The 18,173-nt window shown below is 40.5% G+C and overlaps 1 protein-coding gene across 4 annotated transcripts in view; it reads left to right on the forward strand.

Moving 5' to 3' along the window:
* wwp2 (WW domain containing E3 ubiquitin protein ligase 2) overlaps positions 1 to 18,173 on the forward strand; it is a 74,175-nt gene that overhangs the window by 22,071 nt on the left and 33,931 nt on the right. For all 4 annotated transcript variants that reach the window (XM_085778291.1, XM_085778294.1, XM_085778292.1 and 1 more), the window contains exons 6-9: positions 1,868 to 1,946; positions 4,526 to 4,677; positions 6,409 to 6,655; positions 9,223 to 9,312. In XM_085778291.1, the coding sequence (XP_085634417.1) occupies positions 1,868 to 1,946; positions 4,526 to 4,677; positions 6,409 to 6,655; positions 9,223 to 9,312 (568 nt within the window). The remainder of the gene's footprint in view (positions 1 to 1,867; positions 1,947 to 4,525; positions 4,678 to 6,408; positions 6,656 to 9,222; positions 9,313 to 18,173) is intronic.

An 18,173-nucleotide genomic window follows, 5' to 3' on the forward strand; every position in this document is an offset into this window, starting at 1 on the left:
CTGCAGTACATATAAGGATGAATGGGCTCTATTAAACCACCTACTGTACGTCCATTGCCACATGTTTCAAGTCTGTATGGATTTGATTATTCTGGAGATTGAAGCTTCCCTGTGAGTGCTAACAGCTCTGGAGAGGACGAGTAACCTCAGCGCCGTTCAACAGAGAGACTTGAAGTGATGCTGCTGCTGCGTCGTTTAAATTTTTTAAAGGCTCGGCCACAGGGAGCAGTGGTGTGATGTGAGCTTCAGGCTGCAAAAGAAAAAGCATGAGGTGAACAAAGTAAAGAGTCTGGTGACTGAGAGTGAAGATGTGATGAAGCAGACATCCTGAATACTGATTTCTTTATTTACTTACTCGAAAATGGAGAATAACAAGTTTCACTGTTATTCATTCTTAGTCAATCTTTTCTCTTATTCTCTTCCATTTTCCCATCAGAGTTTAAAAAAACAAAAACAATTCCTTCTTCTCCCAATATTCATTCATCAACATTGTCTGTATTAAAGCAGAAGTAAGCGGAATATTTGTGTTAATATAAGTCTTAAATAGTTCTATCTTCCTACACCAATCACTTATATAGAGTGTTTGGTCTGAAACACGGGTCTGTCAGTCACTCTGCTCTGCTGTAAGCCGATGAGAAAACTTTCATTGTATCCTACAACCTTTATCCAATGAGGAGAGAGAACGGCATAAAGGGGCGGTCCTCTCTGTGTGTGCAGCCAAGGGATGCGCGTGAACAGGGCCGGCTCTAGGATTTTGGTGGCCCTAAACAAGATTTTTGTTTGTGGCCCACTCTAAGCGCAAACACCAAATCACTGGTTAAAACTGAATGCAGACGTGTTTATGCCCTCTGAGGTTTGAGGCCATTTTCTCGAATTTAACATATTTTCTTAAATTTATCTTTTTAAGATACTTGCAGATGTAACAATACTCAATTGTTTTATGTCTAAATATTAGAACATTCGCTGTAAGCACACTGAGGCCAATTTGCCCTAGAACACTGTATAAAGAAATAATTTAGGCCAAATGCTGGAAATTTGAGGTCTGCTTTTTGAAAAATTTCAAACCCCTTGCGAAAACACACCTTCAGTCATGAGAATGAACTGTTTTTTGGTGCTTGAAATAGGATATGAATACAGTAGCCTAATATATAAGTGTAGAAAACAAGTCTAAAATGAAATTTTGTAAGGTTGCTTTTTGAGCACAAATGTTGCCATTCTATTTTCATCAAATGTCTCAAATGTGAGATAAAACTGAATATTGACTTCAAATTACAGTACACATAAAGCTCATAGCATGCGTGCAGACCCTAGGATGTTTAAATGACTTGAAAGATCCCCGGTACTTTTCTGATCATGTGGCCCCCCACCTAACGGCTGTGGCCCTAAACAACCGCATAGAGTGTTTATGCCAGGGGCCGGTCCTGCGCGTGAATGTGGTGACGTAGGGACGAGGGCGGGGACTGCTAACTCCATCGGCTGACAGGAAGTTAGCCAAAACCACCGAATCGCTTACTTCTGCTTTAACCAGTCATTGGGTTTCTATAGTAACACTACACATTGTTGCTGATGCACAAACACGAGTTAGTTAGTTTTCTCAACCGACTGGTTCTCCACTGAGTCTTTGATCTTTATGAACAGCAGCGTTGTGGCATCTTCTCATTTGGATGCCTTTAATCCCTATTTCTGAAAAACCCTGAACTACAGTTCAGCTCATTATATTATTGCTGTGGGATTGTTTGAAAATCTTGACTGATGTCGGTCTTCATACAGCACATGTTTTTGTTTTTTCTCAGTCAGTGTCTTTGCCCCCCCCCCGCCATTCACAGCTGGTTATATCTGTTTATATCTGTCTTGTGTTTCTCTGCAGAGATACTTCAGTCAGACAGACCCAACCTGAGGAGAACACAGAGTGAGGAGACTCCCAGTGCTGCTGGATCTCAGAGCAGGTCGGTACACACACACACACCACTGAATGAAATGTTTTGAATGTATTTTTTTCAGCTGTTTTTATTGGTACAGTTCAATAACGAGGTTCCAAACCCACACATAGTCTCACCTTGTGTTAAGATTTGCTTTACTTTTTGTTCTGTTTTAATTACGACTGTGCAATTAAGTGTGATATAATCAATATAATAATATAATATAATCGCAATTTGGCTAAGTACAATATCCAAATCACAGGAGCTGCAATTTTACGATAGAGATTAAATGTGTCACAGCAGAGTTTTGCATTCTCAGCACCTTAAGTGTTGTGTTGCTACAGAGACGCCCTAGACAACAAATCATGTTCTCACGCTGTAAAGGAACATGTTTGTTTGGTAGAAGACCAAAAATCACATGATCATTTTTAATTTTGCAAAAACAACCATTCAAACTGATATCGACAGTGTCAAAAGTAATCGCAATATGAGTTTGTTTGTTTTTTTGCATCATTTCAGGGTGCTTTGATTTGAATCATTTCACTCATCTTATCACTTTGTGCAGTTTCCATGATCCAGTGAGTCTGAGACTGAATAAAATGAGATGTTTTTATTCCCAGCCTCATGTGACCTCGGTTTGTGGCTCACCGTGTAGATTATGTCTAAGAAATGATAGAGGTGTCATTATACAGTAGATGTCCATGTGTAGTGTGACTATAAAGCAGGCCTAGGTTAATACTATATTAATACTGTGAAAGTATCAAAGCCTCAGCCCACAGAGAAATGCACACAGCCTGTATTCAGAAACCGAGCTTCCTGTGACCTTTGTGATGTCACAACAAGCAGCAGTCGCCACCCTCAGCCATGCCCCAAACCCTCCCCACCTGATCCACCATCCAGCCACCACAATCAGCCCCAAAAAAAGGTTTCTTTTTTAATTAAAGCAGAAGTAAGCGATCCGGTGGTTTTGGCTAACTTCTTGTCAGCCGATGGAGTTAGCAGTCCCCGCCCTCGTCCCTACGTCACCACATTCACGCGCATCCCTTGGCTGCACACACAGAGAGGACCGCCCCTTTATGCCGTTCTCTCTCCTCATTGGATAAAGGTTGTAGGATACAAGGAAAGTTTTCTCATCGGCTTACAGCAGAGCAGAGTGACTGACAGACCCGTGTTTCAGACCAAACACTCTATATAAGTGATTGCTGTCGGAAGATAGAACTATTTAAGACTTATATTAACACAAACATTCCACTTACTTCTGCTTTAAACTTTGATAAAAATAATAAATTAATGAATAAATGAAAATTTAAAGATGTACAAAAAACATATCCTTACTTGGTCATTAGGAGTTATTGAGCGTAAATTGTAAAGAGAAACAATTTTATCCATTTTAGATAAACCACGTTAAAAAAATAAAAAATAAGAAAATAAAGTGAAGGGGCCCGAGAACTTTCTGTATAGGATGAGGCCTCAACCCACTTACCACACATGGACACGCATGGAAAAAGCAGCTTCCTAGGCATCTAAATCAAGCTCAGTTCATCACACTGCTCGTTTCAAATCTCTGGACGTTGTGGTAAAATAATAAGAGTAATAGTGCAATAATAAACTTGCATAACCTTTTTCTAAAACACTGTTTGCAAAGCGCTTATGAAAACCATAAGACCCTAGGCATAATAGTAATCAAAATAAATGGTAGAAAAGAATGGAGCGAAGGAAGTCTGTGCCAGTAGTGTCGGTCGAAGCACTTGTGCAGAGTGCCAGCGTGTTATTCCCCCTGAATGTGGTTTCAGATGGATAATAAATAGTAGAGCAGCCTGCATTCATTTCAAAGCTTTGCGGCATGGCTGCATGGGGTCAGATGGTATTTCCCTCTAAACATTGTAGGGGGGCATTAAACACAGTTAAGCCAAGAGCCCAAAACCACGGCTGTCATGGAGAAGCAGTCCACATCTTCATCCAGAGCAGACACCACAGACAGAGGAGAGGAGAAAGCTCTTGTTCTGCCATCAGGGGACACACATTCATGACACTGTGCACATGCACACACACACACGCATGCGTTTTAATTTCAATTGCGTCTTCCTTCCTCTCCTTCTTGTGGTGAATAAACAACTGAACCACAGCGCGGCTCCTAAATCCGGTTTTCTGTTAATGGCCATTCCTCCGTCCTGTGGAGGGAGAGCCAACACGTTTATCTTCGTATAAAAGTTCTTGTCGGAAAAGCAAAGTTATATTTAGTGTTTTGGGAAATATGAGGACGTTCAGAGAGGAGAGGTAGCCAACTCCAGCACCTCTGTGTGTGTGTGTTTTCGTGTGCTGCATTCACCCATGTACACACGGGTGCGTGTGCCAGGCCCGTTCCCCTGAGTCAGGAGCAACAATCGGTCTGATCCTTCATTGTGAGAAGGAAGCCGTGTGCAGCCATCCACAGGAACCCAGCAGAAACCACAGTCCAAGAACAAAAAGCTAATCTTGATGTTTCTTTGTCTCACCTCTCCTCCCTCCTGTCTTTCCTCCTCATCGCCTTCTCTTTCACCCACACCCCACCCCCCCCCCTCATCTGCTCCACATCCTGTTCCCTCTGTTTCTCTTTCTATTCGCAGGAGTAACAGGCACTCGGTGGGAGGTTCCCAGAGTGGCTCCCCAGGGGGCTCCAGAGGGGGGTTTCTGACTAATGGGGAGCTGACTGAGGAGCAGATCCCTGGGCCGGGCTCCTCTGGTCACCACCAGTCCACCAAAAGTCTAAACAGTGCAGGTACATGAGACACATTATCAGCTGGTAGTAGTTTTTCTGAACAGGAGCTAAATGTTCTTCTGACTGCTACAAACAACCATATTATTCTGTGCCAGTGTGTGCACAGCAGATGTGCTGAGTTCTTTCTTTAAGTCATTCATTCAAATTTCTGTCAAAATCACACTGACTTAGAGAACTTAAAGGATAATTACAATTTTTTTACAATCTGGACCTTATTTCTAGCATAAAATACGATCATTTACTCACCCAGATAACTTTGGGGTCATTACAAGTCCGGGGTTAGCTGTTATCAACATCCGGGGTCTGTAGGTTGACCTACTGACCTCTGACCTGGATGATGTCATCTCCGACCGCGGTGCGGCGCGGCTAACTTGCTACCGCTAATGCCACGGTTCGTTTCTGCGTGTTTCTGACTTGTCAGAACAAAATGAGCAGCTGGATGAAGTTCAGCTTCCACAGGCTTCCTCTCCTCAGCCTGGACTCACTAAAGCTCCGGCTAGTTGCGCTAAAAATGGACCCAAATGCCGAAGCGGAATGATTATTATCAGAATGAACCGAGCAGCGCTCGGAGATGACATCATCCAGGTCAGAGGTCAGTAGGTCAACCTAGCATTATACGGATATACGCGGCTCTCGGCTGGATCTAATTTCATCTGAACGACTTGTAATAACACCAAAGTTATCTGGGTGAGTAAATGATCATATTTTATGCTAGAAATAAGGTCCAGATTGTAAAAAACGGTAATTATCCTTTAAATTAGCACATTAGAATTTGTGGTAAAATCAGAAATTGAGTAAAACTGGACCACAGCTCCTGCTACTTCAGTCCATTTGAAAGGGCGGACTTTCCTGGTTTTTCACTTCTTTTCTCTGAGATTTTTTTTTACAACTGTAGTTGTAAAAAAAAATCTGCCAGCCAGTAACAGTCTCTGTGTGTGTAAACAATAAAGGTGGAAACATATAAACAATAAAAAGGTGTTGGAGCCACAGGACTGAACTGAACAGTTTGCTGGGTAGGTGGGGAGTTGGGGGAGAGACCCATCCCATCCAACTGCACCTTCACCCATAACACTTTTTAATGCCAGGTGCAAATGAAAAGACATATAAATAAAGACGTATACTGTAACAACTTGTCGCTACAACATGAAGATGGAAACAAAATCTGTTGTTGTCTGAGTTGTATTTGATACATTGTCAAAGTTGATGAACTTGAAATAGAGAAAGTATGCAATTAATCATTAATGGTGTCAGTTAAGTTTAATTTAATTAAAACATTTAATTCATCAATTAAATTTTTATTTGAGTTAATTGAAGTTTCACTTTGAGATTGTAATAATCAAACTGGATGAGAAGCAATCAGATAGATGGTTTCATTAAGAAAGATTCAGTTCATCACTGTGTGAATAAACAAAGCAGACTGGTGTTGTTACTGTAATTAACTTATTCACAATTAACACAGGTGAGTTTATCATCTGTAATTGATTTGCTTTGTCAGATAGTTTCTACATTTCTCCTGTGTGTGACACTCTGGGTCTTGAGTGGTGGAAGCTAATAAATCCCAGGCCTGTGCAGCAGTTTGTTTGTTTACTGTTTGTCCTCCATGTTTTCACAGCTCAGACCTCCTCGGTAGCACACGAGTAAAGTCAAGTAGTTGTGCTAAAAAATCCACATCACCACATGAGTTGATCCTGAGATCCTGGTCTGTCCCCATCTTTCCATTTCTCCTCTCAGACAAAGTTGAGTTGACGTCAAACGGGCTGGAGAACAGTCGAGGGGGCACGGCCCGTCACACCCCTCCTCCCCCCTCCCCGTCGCGCCGCTCTCCCGCCGCCAACAGCAGCAGCAGCAGTAGCCCCTCTGCAGGTCAGGACGCCGGGGGTCCGGCCCCCCCCGCCGCGCCCGGGCCAAACGCCACCTCCAGCACAGAGCAGGCCGGCAGCAGCACCACAGAGCCCAGCACAGACTCACTCCCGGCTGGGTAAGAGACGCTGCATCACAACACCTCACATTCACTCTGCTAATGACGAGACTGTGTTAAAGGGATAGTTCACCCAAAATTGAAATTTTACTCATTATCTACCTCATGTGGACTAAGGGCTGGGAGAAGTTTCAGAGTCCTCCGTGGCTTCTCTGAGTTACAGGGGGTCTCGGCGTAGCAGTGCATGTCCATATAACGGTTGCAAATGGATACCAACTGTCTCGTAACAAAAAGACTAGGGCCGGGACTTTAACGCATTAATTACAATTAATTAATTACACAAAAATTAACGCATTTTAATCGCAAATTTAATTATTATTATTATTATTTTTTTTTTCAATTTTTCTTTTTTTTTTCTTTCTCACGTGTGTCTACGTGCGGTGCGCCCGCACGCGAGAGAGGCGGCAGTTTGAGAGGCTGACTGGCAGAGATGAGAGCTGGTGAAACGCTAGCATGGTTATTTAAAACACCATCTCTGATCTCTGCCTGCACATAGATACACAGACACGGGCGCACGCTAAATGCGCTATAGACCTTTTCAGAGAGTATAAACAAATACAGGTGTTACCAAGGATACTAATTAAGGCTCCATTCCATTTAGTGTACCAGAGCGTTTTCTAATGAGCCACACCTGTCTTTGTTTATACTCTCTGAAAAGGTCTATATAGCGCTAATTGCTCAGCTGCAGCGCTATATCTATGACCTGTCACTGTCACAGGTGCATCTCATCTCATTATGATAGGACTTCACCCTCAGAGCTGTCTGTCTTCAGACTGTCCTGACCTGTCCCTGAACATCACACAGGGACAACATTTTTACATCAGGCTGAGTTCAACACATCAGTTTATGCTACTGTAATTTAAGTAGCCTAGTTAAATACTACAGTAATCATCATATTGTATTGGAAGGAAAGACCATTCTGTATGTATCAAATATCGATTAATGAATTAATCGATAATTTGCATCCCTAGTCTGTTGGTCTTGGTTAAGTACCACCTTGAATGCTTAATGGTATACTAAAATCCATGTGAAAAAAAAAATGTTTCTCACTGTTCTCAGGTCAAATATTTATATGCGATTAAAATGCGATTAATTGCGATTAATTAATTACAAAGCCTCTAATTAATTCGATTAATTTTTTTAATCGAGTCCCGGCCCTAAAAAAGACACACCAAAAAACATCCAAATACCTCCATGTATGCAATGTCCGTCTTGTATTGAAGCCCCGAAATGCGAAATTGTCCCAAAAAAAATTATATAAGTCTATATTTCAAGCTTGTTTGTAGCGGAAGCTCCTCTTCCCGGTTCGTCAAATTTGGACGAACCAGGGTCTGTCCTCTTCCCAGTTCGTCCAAATTTGACGAACTGGGAAGAGAAGCTTCGAGAAGCTTCCGCTACAAAACAAGCTTGAAATATAGACTTATTTAATTTTTTTCGGGACAATTTCCCATTTCGGGGCTTCAATACAAGACGGACATTACATACGAGCAGCATGGAGGTATTTGGATGTTTTTTGGTGTGTCTTTTTGTTACGAAGACAGTTGGTATCCATTTGCAACCGTTATATAGACATGCACTGCTACGCCGAGACCCCCTGTAACTCAGGGAAGCCACGGATAACTCTGAAACTTCTCCCAGCCCTTAGTCCACATGAGGGGGAGTAGATAATGAGTGAAATTTCAATTTTGGGTGAACTATCCCTTTAAAGGCAAAACTTTTAGGGGGGGTAGCAGCAGCTCAGTACAGCAGATGAATGGCTCACTCAGTAATCATGTCCTCTTTTTTTTTTTTTTACTGGATTCTTCTTTTGTATCTTGTTTTCTGATATTTCCATCTCTTTTCAATTTTACAGAGAGTGTGCTCTGTCTTTTTAAAAGTCTTCTCCAATGTTAGAATGAAAATATCCAGTGGCCTCCACTGCTGTGCCCTGTGAGTCAAAAGACAAATAGTGAATGACCTTAATTTCATCCATTATTATGAGAATATATGGTCAACACACAATCAACCTATTATAACAATCAAACATCGTTGTAGAGACTAATGCAAAAAACTTTATTATAAGAGAAACAAATTACAAAAACAATCAAACATCAAAATATAAAAAATGTACCAAAGTAAAATCGCTTATTATAGAATAATATACATTCTCTTATAGATGCTGCTGGTTTTAGTGCATGGCTTTCAAACTGGCTTCTCTCCCTCTCTCAGTTCAGGTCCATTGAGCTTTATTTATGTGAATGACAACAAGATTTGTTAGCAAAGTAAAACAGAAGCATCCAAAGCAAGAGCAGCTCCAAAGATAGATGTGATATATTTAATGAATACCGGTAATTACAAGGCTGTTGATGTTACTTCAGTTTGTCCTAATCACCATGTATTTAGAGAGCTGCTGTTTCCCCTGGGTGCGTGGCATCAATACTGGGCTATGTTGCTGTTGCACCCTGAGCAGGTGGTGTGGGACACTCCCTGTCCTCTCTAAATAAAACTCTCAACTGCTCTAATGAGGAGAACGGTCCACTTGTCATCAGATGAGTTATACTTCTCTCTTTCTCACTGTGTCTGTTCAGCTGGGAGCAGAGGGTGTTGCCTCATGGCAGAGTCTACTACGTCGACCACAACACCAAAACCACAACCTGGGAGAGACCGCTGCCGCCGGGGTAGGCCTCTGCACACGCCACGTGTTTTTGTGTTGCTACATCAGTTGGACGACGACTGTGTTGTGACAGCAATGACATGAGACTTAGGACCTGAAAACATACATGGTCACAAATTGAGAGTGGCATCACTCCAGAGATAGGATGAAAAACTGATCCATGCTCTTAACATTTCTGTTTTCAAATGGTCAGAGGTCTCAGCTACCAGAGGTGAAAGCAACATGATAATGAACTACAGACCTTGTTCTTTAGTCACATTGGGCCTCATTCACGAACCGTTCTTAAGAACAAATTTGTTCTTAAGTCCTACTTACGAAGTTTTTACGAAGATTGTGGCATTCATGAATGTTTTCTTATTCAGAATTTGTTCTTAACTAAGAACAAAATCTATTAACAGTCAGGAGTATACTTACGCACTTTTAAGTGCTGAGCCTTCTGCAAAAATAACCGAGCGTTTTCTTTTGTTCTGCAGTTGTATGATATTATATGATTTGAATAAGAATTATTTTCTTATCTTTTATGATGATTTTAATAATCATATAAATTAATAATAATAATTGACAAATCATCGCAGTCTCTTAAAAAACATTATAGACACTTAATTCATATCAGTTTTTTTTCTCCTTTTTTTGGGGGGGGGTAGTAAATGTGTTGTTTGTTGTCGTTGTGCGCAACATACAGCTGCGGATATGATTTTTTTTCCCCCTAATTGCGGGCTGCAACAGTGCACTTACTGTAAGTGTTCACACTACACACAGCTGTTTTTTTCTCATATGTGATAATATGATGATATTTATGATGGCACACGTGAGAGTGTGGTCTCTCTGATAACAACCCAAAGAGCTGCATCCACTGCTGACGCTACTAAATATAGCCTAAATATAAATATAAAATATAAACTAAATATAAGCCTTTTGTTTATTTCTTTGTTTCATTCCTGCCGCAGTAGCGCCACTTCACTACTTAAGTTCTTTTTACGTTTGGAGTCTGGTGCTCCCTCCCAGATTTTCATTTGAGCATTTCAACTTTCTTTCTCACTTCACCTTCTCTGCTCAGTGCCTGTGGGTTCTGTGTGCACACGGCCCTTCAGTCTCATGCCCTTTTACGGGCATTGATGGGGCGGTTACCTATGCTAATCATATGTTAATTAGACTCACCTGGCACACGCCCTCAACTTACGAAGAGGTGGCATAAGAACAATTCTGAGGCTTACGAACGCGTTGATGAATGTGACGTAGGGTTTTCTTAAGGAACCTCTTAAGAACAACTTAAGAAAGAATCTAAGAAGGTTCTTAAGAAGATATTGGTGAATGAGGCCCATTGTTATTTCCTGACCGTGTTGCTTTTGCGCCAGCTGTTGTTGGGTTAAATTCTACACGTTAACACTGCAGCACTTTGCTGTTCCTCGTTCATAATATTTTTTTTGCAGTTTTTCAGCTGCAGTATAGGCAGACTGCCTACGGATTATGCTGGCTCTCACATGCCCTGCGCATATGCTTGCTCAGCTATGTCCATGTTTTCAGGTGTGGGGGTCTGGATGCAGATCATTTCTGATATAGAGTTTAACACATGTGGATGCAGATGTGCAGTAGTGTGGACATAGTAGGAAGCCTTGACCCCCGCTGCAATAGAAACCTCTGCAAAATGAGTAATAGTTGAGCTGATGAGCTACATTATAAAAATGTCAGCCTACTTTATATGTGCAGTTTATCTTCACATTAAACATAGGAATGAGGGGGAATGCCATCTCAGTGACTTTGACTATGTCATGACCAGTGATGGGCAAATTACTTTGAAAAAGTAACTAATTACAATTACAAATTACTTCTTAAAAAAGTAATTGAGTTAGTAACTCAATTACTCTATTATAAAAGTAACTAATTACTAGGAAAAGTAATTTTTGCGTTACTAAAACAAAGTAATATGTCAAAGAATTCGGCTTTTTAGAAGCATGTTTCACACGCCAGTTTCATAGAGTAGAACAGCATAGAGAGATAATTAACCTTAAACAAATATCCTTTGCCATGGGGGGGGGGGGTATGAACTTCAACTAGAAAAAACATTTCCAAGAATGGAAATGGTGTGAATGCTGGAAGCAATGCTGAATGAGCTGAAGAAATTGTTGAAAGAAAGAAAGATTTAAACAAGAGAGAAAAAAGAAAAGGACAGAAAGAAAGAAAGAAAGAAAGAAAGAAAGAGAGAAAGAAATGGAGTAAAAACAAAGGAAGAGAAAAGGAGTAGAAAGAAAGAAAGAATCAAACAAACAAAGAAGTAAAAAGACAGAAATGGAGTGAAAGAAAGAAAGAAAGAAAGAAAGAAATGGAGTAAAAACAAAGGAAGAGAAAAGGAATAGAAAGAAAGAAAGAAACAATCAAACAAACAAAGAAGTAAAAAGACAGAAATGGAGTGAAAGAAAGAAAGAAAGAAAGAAAGAAAGAAGAAAAAGAGAGAGGGGGATGATAGATAGAAAGAGGTAGATGGATGGATGGATGGATGGATGGATGGATGGATGGATGGATGGATGGATGGATGGATGGATGGATGGATAGAGAGGGAAGGATATAAAAAGTTACGTAAAATACAAATGAAGGAGTAGAAGAAAGAAAGAAAGAAAGAAAGAAAGGAGACAGAGGGGTTAAAAAATAGGGAGGGGTATAGATAGATAGATAGATAGATAGATAGATAGATAGATAGATAGATAGATAGATAGGACACATGTTAAAAGCTGCATCCTATGTCCCAGGCTCCACCTGTAATTGTACTACTATTAATAGAGTTGGAAAGACTAAACGTCTGAACTTAAATTCATGAGAAAAATATAAATTGTTGGAGATGTTTACATCAAAAGTATAAAATAATTGAGAGCCTGATGAATTTGAGCTGAAAACCTGTGTGTGTGTGTGTGTGTGTGTGAGTCTGACGGTCTCTCTGTCTGCGTGTACATGTGCAGAAAGTAAAACTGTTAAAGGGATAGTTCACCCTAGAATGATATTTCGCTCATTATCTACTCACCCTCATGTTGACTAAGGGCTGGAAGAATTCTCAGAGTCCACCGTCCCTTCTCTGAGTTACAGGGGGTCTTGGCGTAGCAGTGCATGTCCATATAACGGTTGCAAAGGGACACCAGAGCTCTTCGTAAAAAAAACACACACAAAAAAACATCCAAATACCTCCATGATGCTCGTATGTAATGTCCGTCTTGTGCTGACGCCCCAAATTGCGTAATTGTCCCGAAAAAAATTAAATAAGTCTATATTTTAAGCTTGTTTGTAGCGGAAGCTTCTCGAAGCTCCTCTTCCTGGTCCGTCCAAATCTCGCGTGATTTGCGCCGGCGTCAGTGCGGTTACTGCGAATCACGCGAGATTTGGACGGACCAGGATGTTTTTTTGTGTGTGTTTTTTTACGAAGAGCTCTGGTGTCCCTTTGCAACCGTTATATGGACATGCACTGCTACGCCAAGACCCCCTGTAACTCAGAGAAGGGACGGTGGACTCTGAGAATTCTTCCAGCCCTTAGTCAACATGAGGGTGAGTAGATAATGAGCGAAATATCATTCTAGGGTGAACTATCCCTTTAAGCGCCACAAAACTCCTCTCTCCCTAATGATCTGATTGATTACACCTGTGTGGCAGCCTGCCCTCAGAAGTTACCATGGCGACTACCATGCTTACATTTTACTGTGTGGAACAGTGTTGTGTTTGTGTGTTTGTCTGTTTGTGTATGCGTGCATGTGTGACTGTGTGTGAGTGTCTGTGTGTGTCTGTCTGTGTGAGTGTGATGCCTGTGTTTGTGCGTGGACATCCTCTGTCAGTCTGGTTTATCATGTGTGTGTGTGGGGCTGTGTTTAAAAACATCTTAACGAGCGGCCAGGCTGCACCTGCACTTGTTCTATTTATAGACTTTGATAACGAGCTGGCCCCAACAGCTGGCCACTGCACTACACAGAGCAGAGCAGAGCAGAGCAGAGAGATTTGAGCTCTGAGCAGCTTCCCAAAACAGCCCAGAAAAAGAGAACCGTACCTCTAATTAGAATGTGGCCAACTGACCATCTGGGCAAGCAGACCTTCCTGAGCGAGGCAATGTGCATTAAATGTTTGTAGGGCAAAAACTTTTCTCAGGGTCGCAAGGTAGAAAAGGGGGGCATTTCTGCTTTTCTAAAAAAATCAGCTCCTACTTTTATATTGAAGTGGATGAGCCACTGGAGCGGGTCTAGCTGCACAATTAGGCTCATTGAGACAATTCTGTAAGTCTGTCTGCTGTTTTGAGCACATTAAATGAGACACGACAAGTGTGGCTACAAACCGGTGAGGAAATCATGTGTCTAGAGTTTAATTTGTGGCCGTGCTGGCAATTTATCCAGAAAAAATCCTGAATGTTTTTTCGATCCCTCTCACTCTAACGATGATGTCACTCACTCTGACCCAACCCCATACACACTCATTGAAAAGTGTGAAATTTGTCAGAAATCCTCATGTGCTTTTAAAGGATTTATCTCAAAAACGGTACAAGCTATGAAAAAGTTGTACATACAGGATGAATACATTAGAAGTTTGTCTACAACTCAGAATTTGAATGAAGTCTCTAGCTGAAAGTATGTGGACGCTTTAAAGGCTGAAAGAAGTAAGAAGATTTGAAGAGTTTCAAGACTGTTCCAATGCATTCTCTATGGGGAAAAAAAAATCAGAAATAGTTGAATATTGCAAAAAGTATGAATAGTTGAAAAGAGAAAAGACATAGCACACCTGTCCCGAAAAGGCTGAACAATTTGATATTTGAATTGTTGAAATAGCACAAAGTATGAAGGACTAGTTACATGACGAAGAAAGGCAGAAAATGGCCGAACCGAATAACAATAGTGTGAATGCTTCCAGCATTCACACTAACTAGAAAAAACATTTCCAAGAATGGAAATGGTGTGAATGCTGGAAGCAATGCTGAATGAGCTGAAGAAATTGTTGAAAGAAAGAAAGAAAGATTGAAACAAGAGAGAAAAAGAAAAGGACAGAAAGAAAGAAAGAAAGAAAGAAAGAAAGAAAGAAAGAAAGAAAGAAAGAAAGAAAGAAAGAAAGAAAGAAAGAATCAAACAAACAAAGAAGTAAAAAGACAGAAATGGAGTGAAAGAAAGAAAGAAAGAAAGAAAGAAAGAAAGAAAGAAATGGAGTAAAAACAAAGGAAGAGAAAAGGAGTAGAAAGAAAGAAAGAAAGAAAGAAAGAATCAAACAAACAAAGAAGTAAACAAACAGAAATGGAGTGAAAGAAAGAAAGAAAGAAAGAAATGGAGTAAAAACAAAGGAAGAGAAAAGGAATAGAAAGAAAGAAAGAAACAATCAAACAAACAAAGAAGTAAAAAGACAGAAATGGAGTGAGTGAAAGAAAGAAAGAAAGAAAGAAAGAAAGAAAGAAAGAAAGAAAGAAAGAAAGAAAGAAAGAAAGAAAGAAAGAAAAAGAGAGAGGGGGATGATAGATAGAAAGAGGTAGATGGATGGATGGATAGAGAGGGAAGGATAGAAAAAGTTACGTAAAATACAAATGAAGGAGTAGAAGAAAGAAAGAAAGAAAAAAAGGAGACAGAGGGGTTAAAAATAGGGAGGGGGATAGATAGATAGATAGATAGATAGATAGATAGATAGATAGATAGATAGATAGATAGATAGATAGATAGATAGATAGATAGATAGATAGATAGATCACATGTTAAAAGCTGCATCCTATGTCCCAGGCTCCACCTGTAATTGTACTACTATTAATAGAGTTGGAAAGACTAAACGTCTGAACTTCAATTCATGAGAAAAAAATTAATTGTTGGAGATGTTTACATCAAAAGTATAAAATAATTGAGAGCCTGATGAATTTGAGCTGAAAACCTGTGTGTGTGTCTGGGTGTGTGAGTCTGACGGTCTCTCTGTCTGCGTGTACATGTGCAGAAAGTAAAACTGTTGATAAGCGCCACAGAACTCCTCTCTCCCTAATGATCTGATTGATTGGCAGCCTGCCCTCAGAAGTTGCCATGGCGACTACCATGCTTACATTTTACTGTGTGGAACAGTGTTGTGTTTGTGTGTTTGTCTGTTTGTGTATGTGTGTGTGTGTGTGACTGTGTGTGAGTGTCTGTGTGTGTCTGTCTGTGTGAGTGTGATGCCTGTGTTTGTGCGTGGACATCCTCTGTCAGTCTGGTTTATCATGTGTCTGTGTGGGGCTGTGTTTAAAAACATCTTAACGAGCAGCCAGGCTGCACCTGCACTGTTCTAGACTTTGATAACGAGCTGGCCACTACAGCTGGACCAACTGCACACAGAGCAGAGCAGAGCAGAGAGATTTGAGCTCTGAGCAGCTTCCCAAAACAGCCCATAAAAAGAGAACCGTAACTCTTATCAGAATGTGGCCATCTGACCATCTGGGCAAGCAGACCTTCCTGAGCGAGGCAATGTGCATTAAATGTTTGTAGGGCAAAAACTTTTCTCAGGGTCGCAAGGTAGAAAAGGGGGGCATTTCTGCTTTTCTAAAAAAATCAGCTCCTACTTTTCTATTGAAGTGGATGAGCCACTGGAGCGGGTCTAGCTGGACAATTAGGCTCATAGAGACAATTCTGTAAGTCTGTCTGCTGTTTTGAACACATTAAATGAGACACGACAAGTGTGGCTACAAACCGGTGAGGAAATCATGTGTCTAGAGTTTAATTTGTGGCCGTGCTGGCAATTTATCCAGAAAAAATCCTGAATGTTTTTTCGATCCCTCTCACTCTAACGATGATGTCACTCACTCTGACCCAACCCCATACACACTCATTGAAAAGTGTGAAATTTGTCAGAAATCCTCATGTGCTTTTAAAGGATTTATCTCAAAAACGGTACAAGCTATGAAAAAGTTGTAAATACAGGATGAATACATTAGAAGTTTGTCTACAGCTCAGAATTTGAATGAAGTCTCTAGCTGAAAGTATGTGGACGCTTTAAAGGCTGAAAGAAGTAAGAAGATTTGAAGAGTTTCAAGACTGTTCCAATGCATTCTCTATGAGGAAAAAGAAATCAGAAATAGTTGAATATTGCAAAAAGTATGAATAGTTGAAAAGAGAAAAGACATAGCACACCTGTCCCGAAAAGGCTGAACATTTTGATATTTGAATTGTTGAAATAGCACAAAGTATGAAGGACTAGTTACATGACGAAGAAAGGCAGAAAATGGCCGAACCGAATAACAATAGTGTGAATGCTTCCAGCATTCACACTAATAATTAGTGTGACTGCTGAAGCAGTCACACTATTGTTCTTCTGTTTGGCCATTTTCTTCCGCCTTTTTACGGTCTTCTTCTAGTCCTTCATACTTTGTGCTATTTCAACAATTTATATATCAAAACGTGCAGCTTTTTTTGAACTTTATCGGCATTACTTTTCTCTTTTTAACTATTTATACTTTTTCAAATATTTAACTTTTTCACAAAAAATCTCACATTCATCAAAGTCTCAACCTCTCTTCTTCACGACTCCACTGTAGTGTAGGGGTTAGGGTAACTGCCTGCCAACCCTAAGGTCACTGGTTCGAATCCAAGGGAAGAACTTTTGTTATGTTATGTTGAATTCTGCTCTCCTCCCCCGCCTTCAATTGGTTACAGGTGTTTGTTATCTCCTTGATTACTCGTACCAGTTTGCAGCACATCATCACATTACAATGAATGACAACAGTCTTGAAAGCAGTGTGCTCTCTGTAGCCGAGTGGCAGAGTAAAGGTTTAGTGATCATATGGTCATGGGTTCGATTCCTGCCTCAGTCTTTTCACTTCATTGCTTGACTTTTGATTCCAATTATTCAGCTGTCATTGGACAGTCTTTGATTCCTCATAGTATAAAGCTCATTGTAACTCAGGTTCTCTGTGGCCATATGGTTAGTGCTCAGCCTGAAATTCACAGACATTTTCATTCTAAGTCATTCAAGCTTGACTCTCAAGCTTTCTTGATGTTGACAGTGTGCAGATCATTAACAGACAACAGTCTCTGCAACTGTGTGTGCACTGTGGCCTAGAGGCAGAGTGGAAGTCTAATGACCATGAGGATGTGGGTTCGATTCTGACCTTGGTCAAACATTTGTATGGTGATCACAGCTTGCACTATTTGCTAATTCTGCAACAGCGTTCAGTTGCTGTCAGCAGTCACACCATTTCCATTCTTGGAAATGCTTTTTCTAGTTCAATTTATTGCTCATCAACATAATATTTATTGAAACTGACATATCAGCAACTGGCATAACAATCCCTTTCAGACCTGATATCAAATGTAGCTACAGTAGAAATGTCTACTAAATCCTGACTGTTTTCTAAACACATACAGTATGGTTCTAAGTCAGTGGTGCTCAATCTTTTCACCTGGCTGTCAAGGACCCCAAAAGGTATTTAGTCTCTGACCCACATCTGAAAATATTATGTTTCAGTGCAAACAGTGCAAATTAAAGAAGAAACAAAAAGGCTTACATGTTCAGACAACTGTCTTCTATACATACAGTGAGTAGCCTACTTCAAGTACTTTCTTTGCACAAAACTAAACAGTTAAACAACATAAAGTGATTTAAACGCCGACTTTCCCACTTTATCCTCCTCTTCTGTACTCGCCATTTCTTCTCTGTCTATCACTTTGGTTTTACCGGTCGAAAGTTGTGTGTGTGCGCCGCACAGAAGCTACGTCGGTTTGTGTGTAAAATAAACTCCTACAAGGATTCGTCAATGATGTCACGCAGCTATACATCGTCAAGTTAGTTACTTCCTTGTTCCATATCCGCAAAACATGACCTGTCTTATCCTTGGTATTTATCGAAACCGTGTTGTACTAGTGTGCTCTCTACTCTGCAGCCCGCTTATGAAGTGAGGAGGAGGAAAGG

The sequence above is a fragment of the Trachurus japonicus genome, chromosome 6 (assembly GCF_045865225.1).
Source record: "Trachurus japonicus isolate A0001 chromosome 6, Traja_1.0".
Lineage (NCBI taxonomy): Eukaryota > Metazoa > Chordata > Actinopteri > Carangiformes > Carangidae > Trachurus > Trachurus japonicus.